At 43.0% G+C, this 20,008-nt stretch overlaps 2 protein-coding genes across 5 annotated transcripts; both read left to right on the top strand.

Moving 5' to 3' along the window:
- The first annotated feature begins 9,538 nt into the window (after positions 1 to 9,538).
- miip (migration and invasion inhibitory protein) lies at positions 9,539 to 14,303 on the top strand. Of its 2 annotated transcripts, none has more exons than XM_084705037.1 (9): positions 9,539 to 10,031; positions 10,163 to 10,326; positions 10,615 to 10,717; positions 10,991 to 11,102; positions 11,267 to 11,343; positions 12,311 to 12,437; positions 12,957 to 13,053; positions 13,328 to 13,465; positions 13,733 to 14,303. In XM_084705037.1, exons 1-9 carry the CDS (start codon positions 9,677 to 9,679, stop codon positions 13,871 to 13,873), a joined length of 1,314 nt encoding a protein of 437 aa, XP_084561163.1. In that variant the 5' UTR covers positions 9,539 to 9,676; the 3' UTR covers positions 13,874 to 14,303. The 2 variants fall into 2 exon arrangements, with proteins under 2 accessions (XP_084561163.1, XP_084561162.1); XM_084705036.1 differs by having other exon boundaries at positions 10,112 to 10,326.
- Positions 14,304 to 15,343: 1,040 nt separating this feature from the next.
- tnfrsf1b (tumor necrosis factor receptor superfamily, member 1B) lies at positions 15,344 to 19,934 on the top strand. Of its 3 annotated transcripts, none has more exons than XM_084705034.1 (9): positions 15,344 to 15,542; positions 16,462 to 16,567; positions 17,024 to 17,149; positions 17,342 to 17,500; positions 17,990 to 18,083; positions 18,225 to 18,460; positions 18,639 to 18,725; positions 19,016 to 19,065; positions 19,187 to 19,934. In XM_084705034.1, the coding sequence occupies exons 1-9, from the start codon at positions 15,486 to 15,488 to the stop codon at positions 19,637 to 19,639; spliced, it is 1,368 nt and encodes a 455-aa protein (XP_084561160.1). In that variant the 5' UTR covers positions 15,344 to 15,485; the 3' UTR covers positions 19,640 to 19,934. The 3 variants fall into 3 exon arrangements, with proteins under 3 accessions (XP_084561160.1, XP_084561159.1, XP_084561161.1); XM_084705033.1 differs by lacking the exon at positions 15,344 to 15,542 and adding an exon at positions 15,598 to 15,914; XM_084705035.1 differs by lacking the exons at positions 15,344 to 15,542; positions 17,342 to 17,500 and adding an exon at positions 15,599 to 15,914.
- Positions 19,935 to 20,008: the final 74 nt, after the last annotated feature.

Raw genomic sequence — 20,008 nt, 5'->3', positions numbered from 1 at the left:
GTTTACTGTCATACTGTCAGCCCCAGGAGCAGTCCAGTCCCCACCCCAGACCCAGCCCCAGTACCCACCCCAGACCCAGCCCCAGTACCCACCCCAGACCCAGCCCCAGTACCCACCCCAGCCCCAGTACCCACCCCAGACCCAGCCCCAGTACCCACCCCAGACCCAGCTCTAGCTTTAGATTGTACTCAAATCTACAGCCCCAGCTCTAGCCCCAACCCATCCTACCGACCTAGACTCCCCTTCAGCATCCCAAGCCCCTCCGTCTGTGTCAGAGTGGTAAAATGGCGTGGAGCCCAGGCTCATCAACAGCCTGATTAACTGCAGTAATTAACTGATATTAGAAAGAGAGGGAGGAAACCACTGTGTCCTGAGAACGGCCCTTCTCCAGCCCAGCTGTCCGTGAGAGGCAGGAGGTCCTGCTGCTTGCAACACATGAATAAATATCATATTCAGGAAGCTTGCGTGTGTGTGGGTTAAATGACTGTAAACACGTTTAGGAAAAAACAATCACGATTATGTACAGTAAAATGCTGTATTTCAAGGAGGATGAAAACAAAAGACTATTTAAAAAGCGAGTGAGTGAGTGAGTGAGCGAGCGAGCGAGTGAGTGACAGCTAATCTCACTGTCTCATGAGACTGCAGATCAAGAAAAATGTCTATTCATGCCATACTAGCTTCCCGTAAAACCTTAAGATAGGTCAGTTGAGGCATGCAAAATCTGTTCATAATCCCAAATAGATTTTGCTTGGAAGAAAGTTCACCGGATAACTCCTGAAGTCAATAAACTCCACAAAGAAACAAACCATGAGTTTAGACTGCCAACACACAAGTTCTGTTGAAATGAGTTGTGGACAGTAACTGATGGGAAGTGCTTATTGCCAAACACTATGGATTGGATCAGTAACTTTAAGTTACTGTAAGTCAAATGATTGGATAGGTTAGTGAGGAGCACAGCAAAGACCAGAGATGGCTTATTTAGGCCACAGTTACCTGGTTTTACTTTCATTTGTTGCCTGTTTGCAAACAGAAAACACCTCACTGTAACAGCACAGCCGACGTATTTCACTGTCCCATTGAACAACCTGTTGAGCGTGTTGCTACACAGTCGATTACAATGAACCATAAAGGAGAACTTTAGAACAAACTCTTCAAGATCTCCAGATGCCTCGTCTTGTTATCCCACATGTTCTATCCTGTGGTCTCCTTCTCTCTTGCTGCGACTGAGACAGAAATGTTTACTGACTTGTTTTTACACATTTGTTATTCCATGTGGCTTGATGTCTGAACGATGTCAAACACCTGTGTGCTCAACTCTTACGGCACCCCTGTGCTCGCCAAGAACATGTCTTATTGTTTAAGTGAAGAAGTTCAAATACAATCATTAGAGTTGTGTTTGTTGTGCAGCAGTGCACAACAATGCTTGTGAAGCAGTGCCATGTATGCGTGTGTGTGTGTCTGCAGTGTGTGTGTGTCTGCAGTGTGTGTGTGTGTGTCAGCAGTGTGTGTGTGTGTGTGTGTGTGTGTGTGTGTTTAGACTCTTTCAGACCCGGAGGAAATACTTTACTGCCTTTATGATTAGGCTTTGAAAAACAAGCTTTGAAAGCTTTTTAATAATGTTATTACTGATGAGTCCATGTCTTTGATGAAAAGAACACTACTTACTAGCTAAAAGCCATGTACCAGAATATCTCTGGAAAGCACAGTCCCTGACAACACTGAGAGGTCTCTGTAGAGGAAACATGAAAAGTGTCTGTGGGCTGGAGGTTGTGGAGGAAATTTAGATTTCCTGTGTGCTTACATTATTCACTAATCAAGAGAACTAGTCATTGGATACTAGTTAGTATGTTCTCATGTAAGCTTGACATCAATAAGAGTAGATTGTGTCTATGTGTCACGGTTAATAGATGTTTGAGATCAGGAGAAAGTACTGGCTAAATGTTCCTTGTCATGAGAGAGCTCCGACTATGAACTCTTTAGTCTGAGTGGTCATGTGTTGGGAGCTGTGAATCTCTTTCTCTGAGACTGTTGTAACGTCATTACTGCCTGACTGTCACTATCTATGTTTACATTCTTGTGCCCTATAAAAGATGGTCCTCCGGCCTTCAGAGCTGAGAGAGACTTGTTTGAGACCTAAGACTGGTGTTGTGTTGTCATTTATTGTCAGAAGTCTGGTTTTCTCTCCCAATCTGCAGATTGATAAATACTTATTAAAATCCAGAACTCAACTGAACTTAGTCACTCCGTTTATGAAGAGACGGACAAAACACTTTCTTCATCAAGGTCTGAAGAGGTTCTTCAGAAGGCGTCCCTGTACGATTGTGTACTTTCAGAGTCACAGATTCTGATGTTCTGTGTACTTATATGTTATGTTATGCCAGGTGCTTGCGTTGTCTTGTCTTAAGAATTTCAGTGCCCAGTCTGACTTTGTGTTGTTCTGTGTACCTGACAAATAAAAGAACTTGAACTTCAATTCCTGGTTACATACAGATTATCTACTTTTACTTCAAATAATACCACTAGCATTTCCTAGCCTATATTTTGTGGCTTCAATTATATTAATGTTAATGTTTTTCTTTGACATAAACGACTCCAATCTTGAGTTCCATATTTGGAGTTATTATGAGATTTTCCACTAAATTAACACTGTTAATACATCATTACAAATATGTTAATGAATTCAATTAATTTCAGTTCTGAGACAAGTTAACATATGTGGGTCTCAGTATTGCATTACTTGGTAATTGGCATCATTTTGTGTATGAATCCCGTTGCATAACACTATTAATGAGCTAATACCATCTCACATGAAAGAGAACAATTTATTTCCAAAATCTCATCCAAACCACTTTTTAAACTTGGTTTTCTCCTCTGGTAGAAGACAAGTCCAAAACAAATACAAGCTGCCAGCAATCAGAGCCCTGGAGGTTTTGGGTGATCTCAGTGTCTGAAGTGGGCTTACTTTTTAAACAGTGGTTCCAAAACCTTTTGTGTTGCTTTATTTTATACATTTCCTACAGAGTTGTGAGCAGTGACCATTTTGATAGATATTATTCTTAAAATCTACCCAATTGTAAATATAAGTGTGACAGCCAAATGATTTGCTTACACTATGTAACCCAATCTTTTCCTGGGTAATGTTATTTCTTAATTGCTTATGCCTCAAAAGTATATCAAATGGCTATTATTTCTCACAAACTTTGCTTTTGTGACCAAGACAGTGATATTTTGAATGTGCATTTCCAATGAGAAAACACACATTTCTGTCTTTTCATTCACAGAAAGTCAGAAAAAAACACATGTGAATCCAAAGTAACATGTAGGCTACTTACACTAAAGTAATACAAAAATGACTTAAAAAGAAAATATTTAGAAGTGAGCAATGTGATCAGACGTAACAATATGAGTATCAAGGATATAGACTATGGAAAGTAGGGGTGTAGCTGGTATGCCTTTAGCCTGGAGAGTAAGGACGAACATGTATGTAGGGAGAATAGATCATTTGTACACCTTTTGGACCCTGGGGAGCAAGGGAGGACACACGAAGGCTTGGGAAGACCGGGGCCTTCCTCAGTAATACTCTAAGCTTGACCTGGAGTGTTTGGACATCCACCAATGTAGGGAGATTTAAGTGGACCCAGGTAACAAAAAGAGGTGAATATCATCATAATATGTAAATGCGAACTGAAAATACTGAAAATATAAGACCATTTAATAAAAAATGCTAATGTTAATTTAAACATAGCAAACACCACTTAGGCAGAACTGTACATGCAGCACTGTGTGGCGAATTAGGCCTACAATTATGACAACTGGCTCAACCATTGAGCCTATAATGACTTATGTAATAAACTAAATGTTTAGATGTTTGTAGGCGTGAAATAATTTGGTTAGGTTGTTTCTGATGACTATGTTTTGTATGGAGCTCAGTTTTTGACATATAAAGAGGAATGACTTCAACATTTTAACTAGGTTACAATGTACAGAAGTTGAATCACAGTATGGTGGACATCTTTCTCAAAGTTTGACTGATCCTTTTCAGTTGAACTAGTTGCTATAGCGCCACCATGAGATATTTTAGGTCAATACTTCTAAGGACATCATTTGGTTAGGGTTTGGACATACCTGCCAAAGGGTGAAAAATGTACTGCTCAGGGGCTGAGTTGGTCAGAAGGAAATTCATTGTTATAGTAATAATAGTATGTAGTGATGACGAAAGTGTTTTGTCCGTCTCTTCATAAACGGAGGGACTAAGTTCTGTTGAGTTCTGGATTTTAATAAGTATTTATCAATCTGCAGATTGGGAGAGAAAACCAGACCTCTGACAATAAATGACAACACAACACCAGGCTAAGGTCTCAATCAAGTCTCTCTCCGCTCTGAAGGCCGGAGGACCATCTTTTATAGGGCACAAGAATGTAAACATAGATAGTGACAGTCAGACAGTAATGACGTTACAACAGTCTCAGAGAAATAGATTCACAGCTCAACCCAGGACCATTTTCAGACTAGAGAGATCATCAGAATCAGAATAGTGTTTAATCCCCAAGTAAGTGGTCACAAACAAGGAATTTACTTTGGTGGGCAGGTGCATACAGTAAACATAATAAACAAGATAACATGTACAACAAAATACTGTCTGGCAGAGCTATACAATATAATTTCAAATGAAATACGATAAAATAAAATAATATGAATACAATTATATGGAATAAAAAATCATAGTTGGAGCTCTCCTTGTAGTCATGACAAGGGACGTTTACCCAGTACTTTCTCCTGACCCCGAACTATTAATAGACACAATCTACTCGTATTACAGTAATAGCAAGCTCCCATGAGAACATACTAACTAGTATCCAATGATTAGTTCTATTGATTAGTGAATAATGTAAGCACACAGGAAATCCCAATTTCTTCCACAGTAGGAAAACAATAGAGCCCCTGCATCTTTTTGGCTTGGACCCAATACAAGTGTTTGAGGTTATGTAACCCCACATGGGGTTTGGGGGGGGAATTCTGGGTGAAATACCGAGGCATCGATTCTAGTTAGATGGGAGTGGCAACCTGTGTAGTGTGACAGCGTTAGTCTTCCCAACAGACTGGCTGTCGGCACGGCGGCGGTCTGTGGATTAATGGGCTGGCCTTACACACGGAGCAGTGAGTGGCTGAGATTAACTGCTCCTACTGCCTAGATTTACCGCCTGGTTTTACCGCCTGGTTTCACAACTCCATTTGAATAAAGACACAGCCAGGGCCCGACGGACATGTCGTCTACTATAGAAACCCTTGTATATAAGCTGCTCAATGCAAAAGCAACAGATTTCCTCCCCGCTCAGTTCTGACTGATTTGTTTCTGTGTCCTGGTTGCTCATCTGGCTGTCATCGCTGGGGTAGATTGGTGGGTTCCTGTGGAGACAGAATACTAGCGTAGATCTTACTGTGTTGGAGCTGGCTCCTCATACACACCCTATCTCAGCACGTCTTTGGTGTCTCCACCTGCACTCATGCAAAGCCCCTGAGCATAATTGCTTTGGTGATAAGTTGCTTAAAAAAGAAAAGCCGTTTTCAAAGACAGAAAATAATGGTCTACTTGTGGGGCATATGAGGTAGCGATGATAACGTTGGGCCGAGTGAGTGCATAAGTCTGTGTGTTTGTGTGCGTGTCTGTGTGAGTGTTTGTGTGTGTATGTCTGTGTGTCTGTGTGTGTGTCTGTGTCTGTGTCTGTGTGTGTGTGTGTGTGTGTGTGTGTAAAAATGTTGCCTTAAGAGCTCCATCTGTGTTGCTGACAGTAAATTACCATTCAGCTAATCTGGGGAGTTAAGCAAGGCTATTATGATGTACAATTAAGTGTTCAACATCCATACACAATATATGATTACAGTATACTCTTAGCCATGCTGTTTCTACTAACTATATGCCATTAGAATGACTCATCTATACGGGACCCGTACTGCAGCACCTTATTTTGTCTCTTGTGCGTGTACTCTGGAGTCATTCTGTCATTGTTACCCTGGTGACGATGGTTAGAGAACTGAGTGTCCACATTTGCAGGTCAACTTCATGAAAAAAACCCAGCTGCATAGCAAACTCACTTCACCACCAGGGGGGATGGCCTGTTGAAAGCTGTGAGAGGAGAGCAGTGTTTATCACACCAACAGTAGACCTGGTTCAGAACGTTCCATTTCTTTTCTCCTGGTGTTCCAGTGACTCCTTTAACAAGGGGCTTTACATTCTTCCTGTCTGTCTTAAGTACACAAACCTCCTATTCAGTAAAAGGAACTGACTGGAACTGCGACACTAGGTCATGAATTTTGACAAGAAGAATATTGCTCTCGCAGTCTATGTGATAAGGACAGATGAGATCCCTACATACTATACATGTGTTTATAACCTGTACATTAACAGTCTCCTTTCACCGTTTAGCATCGTGATGTTGCGCTGCCCTCCATCCAGCCAGAGTGTGGTGTTCGTACACCTCCTGTGGTGTGTGCACTGAAGGTTGAGAGTGACGCTGTACCTCCTCCTGTCTATGGCATTTCCCAGCCTGCGTGTCTCTCCACCTGTCCCTCAGCCTGCGTGTTTCTCCACCTGTCCCTCAGCCTGCGTGTCTCTCCACCTGTCTCTCAGCCTGCGTGTCTCTCCACCTGTCCCTCAGCCTGCGTGTCTCTCCACCTGTCTCTCAGCCTGCGTGTCTCTCCACCTGTCTCTCAGCCTGCGTGTCTCTCCACTTGTCTCTCAGCCTGCGTGTCTCTCCACTTGTCTCTCAGCCTGCGTGTCTCTCCACCTGTCCCTCAGCCTGCGTGTCTCTCCACCTGTCTCTCAGCCTGCATGTCTCTCCACCTGTCCCTCAGCCTGCGTGTCTCTCCACCTGTCTCTCAGCCTGCATGTCTCTCCACCTGTCTCTCAGCCTGCTTGCCTCTCCACCTGTCCCTCAGCCTGCGTGTCTCTCCACCTGTCTCTCAGCCTGCGTGTCTCTCCACCTGTCTCTCAGCCTGCGTGTCTCTCCACCTGTCTCTCAGCCTGCATGTCTCTCCACCTGTCTCTCAGCCTGCGTGTCTCTCCACCTGTCCCTCAGCCTGCGTGTCTCTCCACCTGTCCCTCAGCCTGCGTGTCTCTCCACCTGTCTCTCAGCCTGCGCGTCTCTCCACCTGTCTCTCAGCCTGCATGTCTCTCCACCTGTCTCTCAGCCTGCGTGTCTCTCCACCTGTCCCTCAGCCTGCGTGTCTCTCCACCTGTCTCTCAGCCTGCATGTCTCTCCACCTGTCCCTCAGCCTGCGTGTCTCTCCACCTGTCTCTCAGCCTGCATGTCTCTCCACCTGTCTCTCAGCCTGCCTTGCCTCTCCACCTGTCTTTCAGTCAGTGGCAGCCAGGACAGCACTGTCCCTGTAGCTGCCCTAATCCTCCTTATCTTAATGGCATCTCCCTGCTATCGCACTCGTAGCGGGAACAATTGACTCTTGCTGTCCCTTTATCAGCACAGCCACCCCCTCCTCAATACCACACTGCCAGCTCCTCTGACAGGTGCCCCTGTTCTCTGTTTGAACCTTTCAATGATCCCTCACTACTGTCCAGGTAATCTAATGTTTGTGGTCTGCTACGCACACATTTATCCTAAATAGTGTTCCTTTCGGAAATACATATAACAAATATTAAGCTGTAAGTACAATCTGTTTCATATTGTCTTGACTCACATAAAGAAGTATTGAGGTATGAAATATTACACTTTTAACCCCTGATATTTGTTGATTTTGGAACAATCAACGGTCCAGAATGGCCTGTGCTTATCTGCAATATGAACATATATAGACAGCAAATTTTGTATTTGATTTTGACAGATATTTGAGGTGTATTTATGTAGGCTTGAGTTTATTTTCTCTTGCATGGGCTGTGAGGCGGGTTAATCCCAACAGTCCCTCAGTGACGACTGCGGCTCTCAAGCAGAGAAACTGAAAAAGGCTGAAGAGAGGTAAAACAACAACAGAGATCATGTAAAACTACATTTAAAAAACGGATCTGCATCCTTGGACTTGCAAGGTCAAGACAGTCATTATCTAGTCCAGGATGGGATTCATGTAGAACCACTTGCCACACATCATAAATTCATTCAGAGTTGATCACAGAGATCCTTTTGCTTATGCATGAGAGAACGTTATGTAGGCTACTTCGAGAATTCTATTGTTGCTTTTTGCTGACGGAATATGGCTAAAACACATTTTCACCTTTTTCACCCTAATAAAAATAATACTATTAAACCATTGAGACATCCATAACATACTTGTCACCCATAAGTACAAAAGTAGCTTTAAAAGTCATACATCGCCCTCTAGAGGGTCTGAATGGATTGTGAAAGACGTGAGACTTTGGAGGACAACACCTAGCTTTCAGTGCCAGGCTCTCATAGCTATACACAATGAGCTGTAAGATTGCTAGCCTCCATCCAGTCCAGCCCACCCAAATTAGAGATTACATTTTCTTATGACAATAAATCCCATTACCAAATGAACCAGCAGTTTCTAAACGAACAGTTCATTTTGTGCTCAGCTGTAATAATAATATGTTTGTAAATCTTGTGTAATTGCGTTTTTTTTTGTTTTTGTTGTTGCGGTGTACGTTATCAGCAGTTAATGAACGATGAGGCATTCCGGCAGCAGGCGGTAATTGCCTGGAGCCCAACCGTGGGAGAGTAATTACAGGGACAGAGAGGAGTATATGACTTCATGACTGCCACCATTTAATGATAATGGGGTGCAACTCCACAGTGCTGTGGTCAGCTAATCACTCTGCACTGGATGGGACACCTCTCAATGCAAACCAGCCGTGACTGGAATACAGAGCACCAGCTCGCCCACACTGATCTGTTACGCTCCGTGCCGCTCGACAGGGGAGCACGCATATCATTATAACTGTGACCCTCTGCCACCTGCAGTGCCATGATTAGTGTCACCATGGATGGACAGGTTTAACGGCAGATGAAGTAATCTCTTTCTGCCACACCGTTGAGGATGAATACACACCAATATCTCAGCTTTTACAAGCGTTGATTGGCCTTTTAGAAGGACATAATAAGAAAAAAAAAGTGTTGACCTTGTTAAAAAAATAAAATATGATGAGAAGAGGAACTAACAAATGCTCCGTTTTATCAGTTTTGAAGTAGCCTGCAGAAAATCCTTGGATCCAAACTCCTTTTCTATAACTCATAGACATTGAAGATGAAACGCAAAAGACTGAGGACAGACCTAAAACTTTATTATTATAAGATTCTACCAAGGTTTGCTGCATCTAATGGGGATTAATTTCAAGGCCAGCACTTTTCTAGAAAAAAAACTAAATTTTAAAACTAATCATATAGCCTACAAATGATTTTTTTTTAATCCATATATTTATCCAAACACATTTATTATTCAAATACATGTAAATCTAAAGTATATATTTATCACAGCTGTTATGTGGTTTGGCATGCCATACTAATCCAACTGCTCCCCCTGTTGTTTTTCCTTTGCAACACATCTGTCACTTGGCATTCTGGGTAACTTGGGTAGCCAATCAAATAAAGTGTTTTCAACTCGTTGTTATGGGGGGAAAGCCAAGCTGAAACAACGAAGATTTGAAAAACGTATTTCACTCAGACCTGTTGCTGCTGATTCAGTTAGATAGGAAAAGCGATCTAACGTTAAAATGTCTTCGACTGAACGTTTGAATCTATTACGAGAGAGGAATCAAGACTTGTTGCTGCAGCTGATGCACCAAACAGAAAGACTAAAACAAAGTATGAGGTCCGAAGCAAGCATAACTAATTCAGAAGCAACCGCACACAACATGACTACTGGACAACGTTCGGTGGTTGAAAAGGACAGGACAATAACGGAGGCCAGCCACCTCTTGTTGGTGCAAAACGAAGAGAATCGAAACCCTGCAGACTTTATGGTTACACTTATTGACGCCAACCATGGTCCTGCTGCACGGGCTGCCCTCGGAAAACCCGCTGTGCGGTTCGATGAGATAATCACCGTAGCCCCACTGAAAACGTCTGGTAAGTGTTTTATGGAGACAATGTGCATGAAGGTTGAAACAAATCTTTAAAATTCACACCAATGTTTCTTGTTACTGTAGACGAGTCGGTGGAATATATTCCAGCACAATTCACCCATTTCATGTCATCAGCACCATCCCTGATGATTGAAACCTCACAAAGCCATGTTGGGGATGGTCAAGCGGTGTATACTGGACTTCTCCGAGATCGAGGCAACAGCCGGACCAGAGGCCAAGTTAGATCCCAAGGCTCCAGAAGATCCGGCGCTAGACCCGTTGTCTTCAACCAAGAGCAAGTATGGATGAGCTAAGGAGTAGCATAGAAAGCTAATATGTATTTCTCTTTCCCAGGGTCTAATTGCAGGCAGTCTCAGTTCATAACACATAGTTGAATTAAATTTCAATAAGGATGGTTGCTCATGGTCGTGGCTAGGGATAACTGTTTTGCCAGTAGATGGTGCTGTAACATCAGAATGTGTTTCCGTTACCCACAACACTGACATCTCCCATAGTTCGGCTCTTTAATCCAGTGTAACTGCATAACCTGACCACAAGGTGACTTACGTTGATGCTTGTGTTTGTAGAGAGAGAAGGGGCGAGTCACAGAGCAGCCTCCTGGCTGGGGACAGGGAACAGCATCTGACAGACGCCGCATGCAGCCTTTACTTGGCTACGACTGGATAGCAGGTATCCTTCGCTCTCCGTGATCCTCACTTGCACTTTCCCTCAATCTCCCTCTCTTTCTCTTGACACCCAATCGTTTTCTCTCGTTTCCATCCCTTGAGATGTCTTTCTCGCTCTCTGTCTATTGCACTCTCTCACTCACCCATTCTTATTCTCACATTTTCTCTATCTCCCGGTGGCCTGAAACTAAGGCTAGAATTAGTTTGAAATTGAGAAGATTTCCCATGCCGTTTGATGTGCAGTGTATGCCCCCCCCCCCCCCCCCCCCCCCCTCAGGTCTTCTGGATGCTGAGAGCTCCCTCACGGAACGCTCTGAAGAGTTCTTCAGTGACCTGCGGATGTTCCGACAAGTCAACAGAGACCAGTGTGTCCACAGCCAGCATGTAGGGTGAGTCGGGTGCCTTACCAGTTAGTACAGTTTGTGTAGTCAGCATTGCAGCAGTTTCTATTTACGACTAGTGAGGGTGAGATGTCTCCAAGTTGTGCAACAGGAGAGAAAGACTGAATGGAAATGGATCGTATTGGACGTATTTGTTCGCTAAATGTTTTCAGATTACTTGAGGATGAAGTCCCTCCCCAACATTTGTCGGCAGAGGAGGAAGCCAAAGAGCAAACAGACACCCATCAGTGTAAGTCCTGATTTAACCTCTGTACCCCTGACACATGAAAGGGACCTGAGGTCAGGTGTAAGTGACAGATTTGGAATTAGCAACCCCTCGCCCTCATACTACATTCGCTTGGTCAGACAACACAGACGGCATCATGGAGGTGTGGATGCAAAGGCTGATGTAGGCACTTAGGTAGTCAGTTTGTTTGGCCTCTCAAGTGGCCTTGACAGATGTTGGGTCACACTGGGCTAACATGTGCTGCTGCAGATGCACCCTCCAAAAGACTCAAACTGGACGCGTTCATTCATCCATGCCGTAGACCATCTGAGAATTGTTTATCCCCAGCCTCCTGAATGCTGCGCCTTCCACAGCCAACTTTGCACTGACACTGTGATGATGTATGTTGATTTTTCTTGCATTTGAATTTTAGTAGGGTTTTTGTACTATGCTACGACAGTCCTGTACTGTTCGACATTACACCGTTATTTACATTTGTGCATTTAGCAGACGCTTTTATCCAAAGCGACTTCCAAGAGAGAGCTTTACAAAAGAGCTTAGGTCACTGATCATAACAACGAGGTGGTCCCAAATATTGCAAGCAGCCAAAACATGAAGCATACATTGTGAAAAACTAAACAAGTGCAAAAGGGAGTCAAGACTCATAAGAGCATGCAGTTATACACGTTACAAATTAAAACAACATGAACCACAAAAAGTGCAAGACTGTACCTGTAGAAGAACAATCAACAGTAAAATATTTCACAGCGAGTACAAGAGTTAACTTTGTAATAACTAACCTACAAGAGCACCAGTCACTCAATAAGAGTCATTGTGATCCTGGAGGAAACTAACATCAGGTCCAATCAAGCATTCCTAAGTGCCGTGGTACTCCCGTTATGAATGAGTAATGTATATAAATGTACTTCCGTGCATAAATAACGGGTAGTAAACAACTAATAGCTGTGTGTGTGTGTGTGTGTGTCCTCAGGTACGTTCTGTTACAGGATCAACGGAAGGTTGTTCCCAGCTTCTCTGGACCCTCAGGAGTCCTGTCCTGTGTGTAAGATGCCCAAAGCTGAGCACCCTCACTCTGCAGCAGAGCCTGCTTTCATCAGGTGCTTAGCCCTATAGCTAAAACCTATCTTCATGGCGTTAATCCCACGTCTTAATCATTGCAAAGGTTTCCATCTTAACCCTTGTGTTATCTTCGGGTCATTCTGACCCAAAGTCATTGGGACCCACCGTCGTTTGCAACAACTTTACCGCATACAAAAACAAAGTGAAACATTTTCTTTTAACCGTTGGGCTGTCTCAGACCCCCCACATTGCGAAGGTTAAAATAAAATTATTTGTATTTGCTTTTGTATTGGGTAAAATTGAGTAAACACAACGATGGTTCGTTATGAACCTTTTGGTCATGTGACCCGAAGGCAGCACAAGGGTTAAAAACGTTCCTTGAACCGAGAACACGTTCGGCTCATGTCCATTCGGCTTGGTCTCGTATCAGGACGGAAGACATTTGAGCTGGCGAAACCATCACTCGGATGACAATTCCGTAGTGTGAATGGCTGGCTCGTTCTAGCGCTGCAGGCTGTGGGTGTTATGAATGTGTTGTCGTTGTGTTTGTGTCCCAGGGTGAGCATCCCTCGGTCCACCCTCCTGCCAGCCTACCAGTACAAGGCCCACCGCCGCTGCAGCTTCGACCCCTCAGACAGCCTCGGGTTGCCTTCAGTGAGTTGAAGACAGCCGTGACTGAGACTGAGACAAGCTATGCCAGGCTGTTCTGACTGAATCAAAGATATTGTACCAACAACGTTCCTCTGTTATCTGAGTCACGTGTTGTTAACCTGCTCAGGCCTACACTGCGACAACACTACAGTTATCAGATTTTCACTCACTACGTTGCCTAACTTAACGCTTTGATTCTTCAGCTATGCTTCATAGAGCTTGCCTGTTGGGACAAGCCCGTGACATGGTTTGTGGCATTGTTGTGTCCTTCCCACAGCACTGTCTCTCAGGCTGGTCGAACCCAGCCCCCAGCTCTCTGCCTCTGGCCAGCAGCCTGGACCTGCGGAGCTACCTGAGGAACACAGCGCCCCCCACTGGGCTGGCGTCAGCGCTGCCACAGCCTTTGAACCAGCAGGTGAGACGTTTTACATCCACCTTTAGCAGACGCTGTAATCGGAAACAACGTATGAATAGACACATCGTACTGTGGCAAACTGTACGAAATGTCTTCCCTCTGACCTTGTATAACATGAATGGCCAGTCAGGGAGTGAAACCTTTTATAGGTCAAGCCTGAATGTACAGTATCACTGTGAAGAGATGAGGTCACCTTTAGCAAGCCTTGCTTTTATCAAGTCTTTCATCGTGTGAGCTTCATGTGCATCTTCTGAACCTCGTCCTCAGGAGGATCTCTCCGTGTCCAGAGTGTCTGGTAGCACACGCTCCGATCAGCTGTTGACCGTGTCTCGTCTGGCCCGCTACCATATCCAGCGTCTGCCTCCTGCTCCCAAGCCAGCATGTAGCTCCTCCTATCCTGTGTTGTGAACACCCACTGGAAACACCATCAAGTAGTCTTTTGACATATATTAAATAGGCAGTCCCAATCAGGCACACAGTAAGTATTGGAAAGGGCTGAAAAGAACAGTTTGACACAAATTGGCCCCTCCAAAAAACGCTGATGTAAACCAAGCAGTGTAAACCATTATTTTAACGTTTAACAAAACTTTTATTGATTACAAAATTGTTCATCTGTGTTGTAGATTCTGCTGTTGAAAATGTTTTTTGTTTGTTTTGTACTACTGATATTGCTATCGAGTAAAACAAAGTGTTTTTAAAGTTGTGCTCTTGGACAGGAAGTGAAGTTGTTTGCAATCTCTGAAACTCTCATATCCTACTTTCCGTTTCTTTTCCCTTTTTTCCCCCTCTGACAATGTTTACGAACTGTACTTCTGCGATATATCTCACTGCATGTAGACCCACACCCAGAATTGTATTCTCACTTCCTGACTTTGAAAGTCTCTACAACATTTTTGTTGTAATGGTGGAGTCATCATATAGTATTGCAGTGCAATCTGAATTACTTATCTTTAAAAACAGATTTTCTGTAACCAAAACTGGATGTGTTGTGGATGTTAGTGGTTGTCTCGGATCTTAAACAAAAAGGCCAAAGTTACATAGTCCAGACAGCTCAGTGAATGACAAGATCACTTGTTATCCATGCATAGGGGCCCTGCAATGAGTCTTCCACTGTGAAACATACAGTTAAAGTAGACTTTCCATCAGAGCACTGCTGCAGCTCGCTCTCTGGACTGTGGCGTTTGAGCTCATAGATGGTGAGTTTCCCATGACAGGATGGACAGGGTTCTGAGGGTGCCTGCCTCTTGTCCTAAAATTGTGGTAATGATTTACTAAAATATGACTTTTTTCTGTTGTGTAAAGTAGTGAACGAACTGTGAAAATGAAACCGGGTCTTCAAGTTTGCTAGGTCTTTCTGGGAACGAATAATATTCAGTTAACCACACGATTACAGTGAATCTAAATGACAGGTGTAGGAGGGGGGGGATTCCATTATATTAAGGTCAATCATATGCAGTGAGACAGGTGAACTTTCCCTAAAACGTGTTTATCGTGTTTTTAAAACAATTTAACGTTTAAAGATGCATAAAATGCCCACCGTAGAAATGTCATTTTATTTACATAACATACTGTTTCAGAGTGGTCTTTGAAATGACGGTGTGTGAACTAACAAGACTGAAATGACTGCTACTAACAAGGCACGTGAAAGCAAATCAAGACAATGTTGTGTCACAGACCGCAAATGGAATGGCCCTCCTTCATTTTGCAATAGGCATGTAATGTATTTCACTTAGCAGGTGCTCAAAGAGACATACAGTATTTGCGACCACTTGACAGCACAGTAGAGTGGTCTGTCAAAATCTCTTTCAAGACTTGGTTTTCCGGTCAGATTGGATTAAAGCAATTGTTTGTTCATTTCTACTCCAGCTATGTGGAGGAAGCTGGAAATTTCCTTGTTTGACAAGCATAACAAACTAACATTAGAGTAGGAGGTGCATTCAAGGAAATGCTTTAGTCCGAGAAGTATGGGCTGCACTCATACATTTTAGTTTTTGACTTCGGGCAATGATAATCTTAAATTATGAGAAGCACTGCCTATTTGTTATTGGTGATCCGGCTGTCAATTGAAATTTACAAGGTAAGTGTTCCAGAATACCGAATAGAGGAAAGTCTGGATTAATTAATCAAAAACTTTGTCAACTGAACTTTGCTTCTTGACGTTTTTCTACACGCAATTCTTTGAGCTAACTTTAGTAGGCCCTGTCAAAACGACAACGCTGCTATTCACGGATTCTGACGAAACTGGGTCATAAACTCTTGTTCGCTGTATCAGCAAGTGCCGACTGTCATAACATATTTAGTAGTTCGTGTCTGTGTAAGGGGCTTGGGTAGGGTGACCAGACGTCTATTTTACCCGGACATGTCCTCTTATCGAGATCTACAAAATGCGTCCGGCAGGGATTCCAAAATTTGTCCGGGATTTTGCCGAGGCACCTTTGTGTTTCTCTGGGTATGTCACAAACTATTACGCCCTTACAAGTTTTGGACAGGATATCTTCCTTACGTTCCACCTACTTGCACGAACTCTGACTGTAGAGAGACTGTCATTTTGTTTAAATAGCGCGGCATGCAATACAAGACCAGTAGCACCCCCCCCCCCCCCCCCCTTGTCTCGAAGCCAAAATTCTCTACAAGCTTGTTCTTAAACGCTGCCAAGAACATGAAGTCTCACCCTGAGAGGAAACTGGGTGGTAGTTGTCTTTCTTGGGCTTGGCAACACCTATTGTCCGACCACAATATTCACATTTCGGAATGCTTGTAGCCTACTGTAAGTTTCTCGGAAACATCAGATCATCCAAACCACTTCCTCTCCTTTTCTTACAAGCAGGTTGTGACAGTCAGCAGCATAGGCATACGTGTGGGTTTAGATGAAGACAAGTGATGGACAAGCAGGGTCTTGAGTCTAGCCAAGACACTTCTAATATAAAATGTTTGTGACAACACTTGATTAATCGTATAATCGGTCACTGATGTGGCACACATGTCTTTGCATGCAGATGCACAGCCTACCATATGAAGCCGGGCCTGGTGGATCTTGCAATAACACCAACACAGAATATGTCCCAGAGGGTTCTAATCTGTGCTGCAAGAAATGTCTTCCCGGTAAGAGCTGTTGGTTTTAATAGGATGTCTGTTTTACACATGTTAACAGCCAGACTCCATGTGACTCTTTACCACCACCACCAGCAATAATAATAATAATATATATTTCATAAAAGTCAAAGAGGGACACACAACCATTGATACTTAGTCTTGGATGTTAAGTTTATGGAATACAGTAGGTATGTAGAGTGTCTGCATTATAACCAGGGAAGGATGTGCCGATAAACGAAGAGGGAGAGACAGTCACACTGAGTTCCGACCATGAGAATGTATTCATTTCACAGATCCTTTTATCCAAAGCTTCATAGAGCAGGAATTGAACCTTCTTTAGACCTGCAGTCAGATTATTTCCCACTAAGCTATACCCACCCAGTTAATGATGACGAAGCCTATAGGCCAGAGACCATGGCTGCATAACCTGTCTTCTTGGTACTGATCTCACTAAACTCTCGACAGGGACCCGATTCAGGAAACAATGCAGTGCCACAACAGAAACAGAATGTGGACAGTGTCCCACAGCCCAGTACACAGAAACATATCATTACGTCCATAATTGCCACAGGTGTCCCAAGTGTGAGAAAGGTGGGTAGATAACTACGCCGTCGATTTGGGATGTTTGCCTGTGGTTGAATCACTGTATACTTTCCTTGTATTTGTTTTTACCCCAACATAGTTGTTTGTCAATAATAATAATAATGTTTAAGTGCATGTTGACTTCACACAAACGACAGTTCTTATGTGGCTAGTAAGAGGATCTATGTGTTCTGTTCAAAGACAAAGGCTTGCAGTATTTCCAGAAATGCTCCAAGACCACTCGGAGTCGTTGTACATGCCTGCCTGGGATGTACTGCACAACTGCTTTTAAAAACCCATTCTGTGAAGCGTGCACAAGCTATACATCTTGCATGCCTGGCCATGGCGTCTCCAGAAAGGGTAGGATAGTCTCACTCATAGCTTCACGCTTCCGTTTTTTTGTAGAAAATAGTTCGTGTCATTGTTAGATGTATTGTAATCTTCAAAGTATTACAATACGATTATTGTATTTTTTTGTATTTGTATTGTATTGTTTAAATTACAAAAAAATATTACTTTTTATTAGTTTTTTAGCTGTGTAAGAGTAACTCCACTGTCACAAAGTCTTCAGGACCCCCTGAGTCACTGAAAACATCAAAGACTTGGCACTCCCATCCGGTGCAACCAAACTGGTTAAAAAATGACACATTGCAACCTTTGCAACAAAAGGGGATATCCTGTCTACTTACTGACAACTTCCTGTGGCTTAGTCAAAATAATGAAGGTTTTTTTATGAGTAAAAAGATGAAACAAAGCTCTAGATTTATATGCTACGTAATAGTTGTAAACCGTGGAAGACTTCTCAGACAAACAGTGTGTCCAAGGATTGGAATGTTCTCTCTGTTTCAGGATCTTCTGACTCGGATGTGGAGTGTGAACCATGCCCTGATGGGACCTTCTCTGACATGCTCTCCTACACCCAACCCTGCCAGAAACATACAGAGTGAGTGAGACAACCCCTCCCACCACCACACACACATACACACACGCAAACACACACACAAATGCAAACACGCACACAGACACATGTATACATAAGCATAAATACACTCAAACATTTATTTGTATTTATTTCTATTTACAGTTGTAAGGCTCAAGGCAGTGTAATGCTACACCCCGGTAATACTACCTCAGACAGTGTGTGTGATAGATACAACCCTCAGACGACGATCTATCCAAAGACACCAACTGAACCAGAGACAACTACCCTACAGGCCACCACAGTAGCACCCAACACAAACTCTACACAAAAGGAAACTAGCTCTAAACCAAAGACTACTGTTGCACCATCAGATGACGGATTGTCACACAAGGGGCTAGGTAATTATCTGTGGAAGTGATCTGTTTTTTTTTGTGATAGTCGAGTGTGTGTGTTTTTGTAAAAGGATGTTCCTAAAATGACTACATTGCAATGAAGTTATTTTTACACTGACCACTTTGCTACTAATTCATTCTCTTTTTGCAAATGTTTTTACTTTATTCTTGTTTTACTTCATAGGTGTATTAATATGGAGCTTCGGTGTTTTTGGGGTGCTGGCTATTCTCACTATTGGGGTTTTGGTGTCATGCAAAATTAGACAAAGAGGTAAAGTGTTGCATATAAGATTGTTACTTGCTTGTCAAAAACGTTTGAATGTTACTACATTTCTTCTCAGAGAAAGACATTTCAATATAAGCGACTGCACTGGCCAATATCATAAATTCAATACTTAAATAACTGAAATACTAAATACTTATTTTGTTTTAAAATACTTAAATTATGTTACTTACAAAAATGTATAGTAGGCTGCAATGTAGTCATCACTTTATAATCTAGCTCTGTAATGGCTCTTTTTGATTTATTTTTTAATTTACTCTCTCTCAAATAATTTACAGGTTATAAACCGAACAACTCCAACACAGATTCCAATGGAAATTTTGAAGTGGTGAGGTTAAGAGCATGTTTTTGTTAATATTACAGTCGTACACAACTGTATGACACAAACATCTCACACAAACCAGCTTTTTCGTTATTGTGCCTTCTTCTGTCTCAATCTCTCTCTTCAGGTGAACCTCAAAGATCCCCGGTTTATGTCTCTCAACTCCATATTCCCAGAACAGCAGTGTCTTCTCACAACAGGACACCACGGCAACAACATCAGTCAGGCACAACCTTCCCTTAACGGTTGCTCCGGCAACCAGGAAAACAAGCCCATGCCTCTTCATTCCACTACCCAGATGATTACATATCAGACCCAGCCCTCCCCTCATCCCTCCAGCCCCCAGTCCCCAGTGAGTCCACTGCCCTCCAGCCCCCTGGTGAACTTCAACATCACTCTCAATGTGGAAATGGGGAATGGGTGCTGTTCCGCACCTTCCAGTCTGCCCACAGACTCTTTGCAAAATCACTTCACAAACCCACCTTTACCTCTGGGGCAGGAAGAGGAGTGTGTCGGCGTGGCGCAGCAGGAGGAAGGCAAGGAGGTGTTGATTGCAGTTCAGGAGAGTGAACATTCTTGAAGAAGCAAATGTTCTGTTATTTAATGTATATATTTCATGTACAAAGTGTATACATTGTCATTGTTAGTGTAGTTTTAAATATGTGAAGTTAGCTAGTTTACCTATAGTCTACATATTTTCTTAATACTGCTATTGAGTGTTTTATCTTCTGATCAAATGCATCATCGTGGCTCATGCATAAGCCACTATCGCCCCCTCCTGGTTAAGGATTTACCAACGATGTATTCTCTTCACCAGAATTAAAGTACGGTGTTGTAACAGAATAAAACAAAAATAATTATCAAATGTAAAGAAATTGTATTATTTACATGAGATGTTGGTGATGGCCAGAGGGGTAGATCATATGACACAGAAAGAGGAAGTCGTGAA

This window comes from Hypomesus nipponensis, chromosome 9 (assembly GCF_054491055.1).
Source record: "Hypomesus nipponensis isolate SF chromosome 9, ASM5449105v1, whole genome shotgun sequence".
In the NCBI taxonomy this organism is placed as follows: Eukaryota; Metazoa; Chordata; class Actinopteri; order Osmeriformes; family Osmeridae; genus Hypomesus; species Hypomesus nipponensis.
Note: the sequence above shows the minus strand (reverse complement) of the source record. Positions and strands in the feature narration are given on the sequence as shown.

What these genes read in the sequence shown, in the direction of transcription:
- miip (XM_084705036.1), top strand. Translation starts at nt 9,677, where the DNA reads ATGTCTTCGACTGAACGTTTGAATCTATTACGAGAGAGGAATCAAGAC. An exon ending in GCAAACAGACACCCATCAGT is followed by an intron (nt 11,344 to 12,310) that starts GTAAGTCCTGAT and finishes GTGTGTCCTCAG; the next exon opens with GTACGTTCTGTTACAGGATC. An exon ending in ACAGCCTCGGGTTGCCTTCA is followed by an intron (nt 13,054 to 13,327) that starts GTGAGTTGAAGA and finishes TCCTTCCCACAG; the next exon opens with CACTGTCTCTCAGGCTGGTC.
- tnfrsf1b (XM_084705033.1), top strand. Translation starts at nt 15,825, where the DNA reads ATGTCCTCTTATCGAGATCTACAAAATGCGTCCGGCAGGGATTCCAAA. An exon ending in GTGTCCCAAGTGTGAGAAAG is followed by an intron (nt 17,150 to 17,341) that starts GTGGGTAGATAA and finishes TTCTGTTCAAAG; the next exon opens with ACAAAGGCTTGCAGTATTTC. An exon ending in CCCTGCCAGAAACATACAGA is followed by an intron (nt 18,084 to 18,224) that starts GTGAGTGAGACA and finishes TTCTATTTACAG; the next exon opens with TTGTAAGGCTCAAGGCAGTG.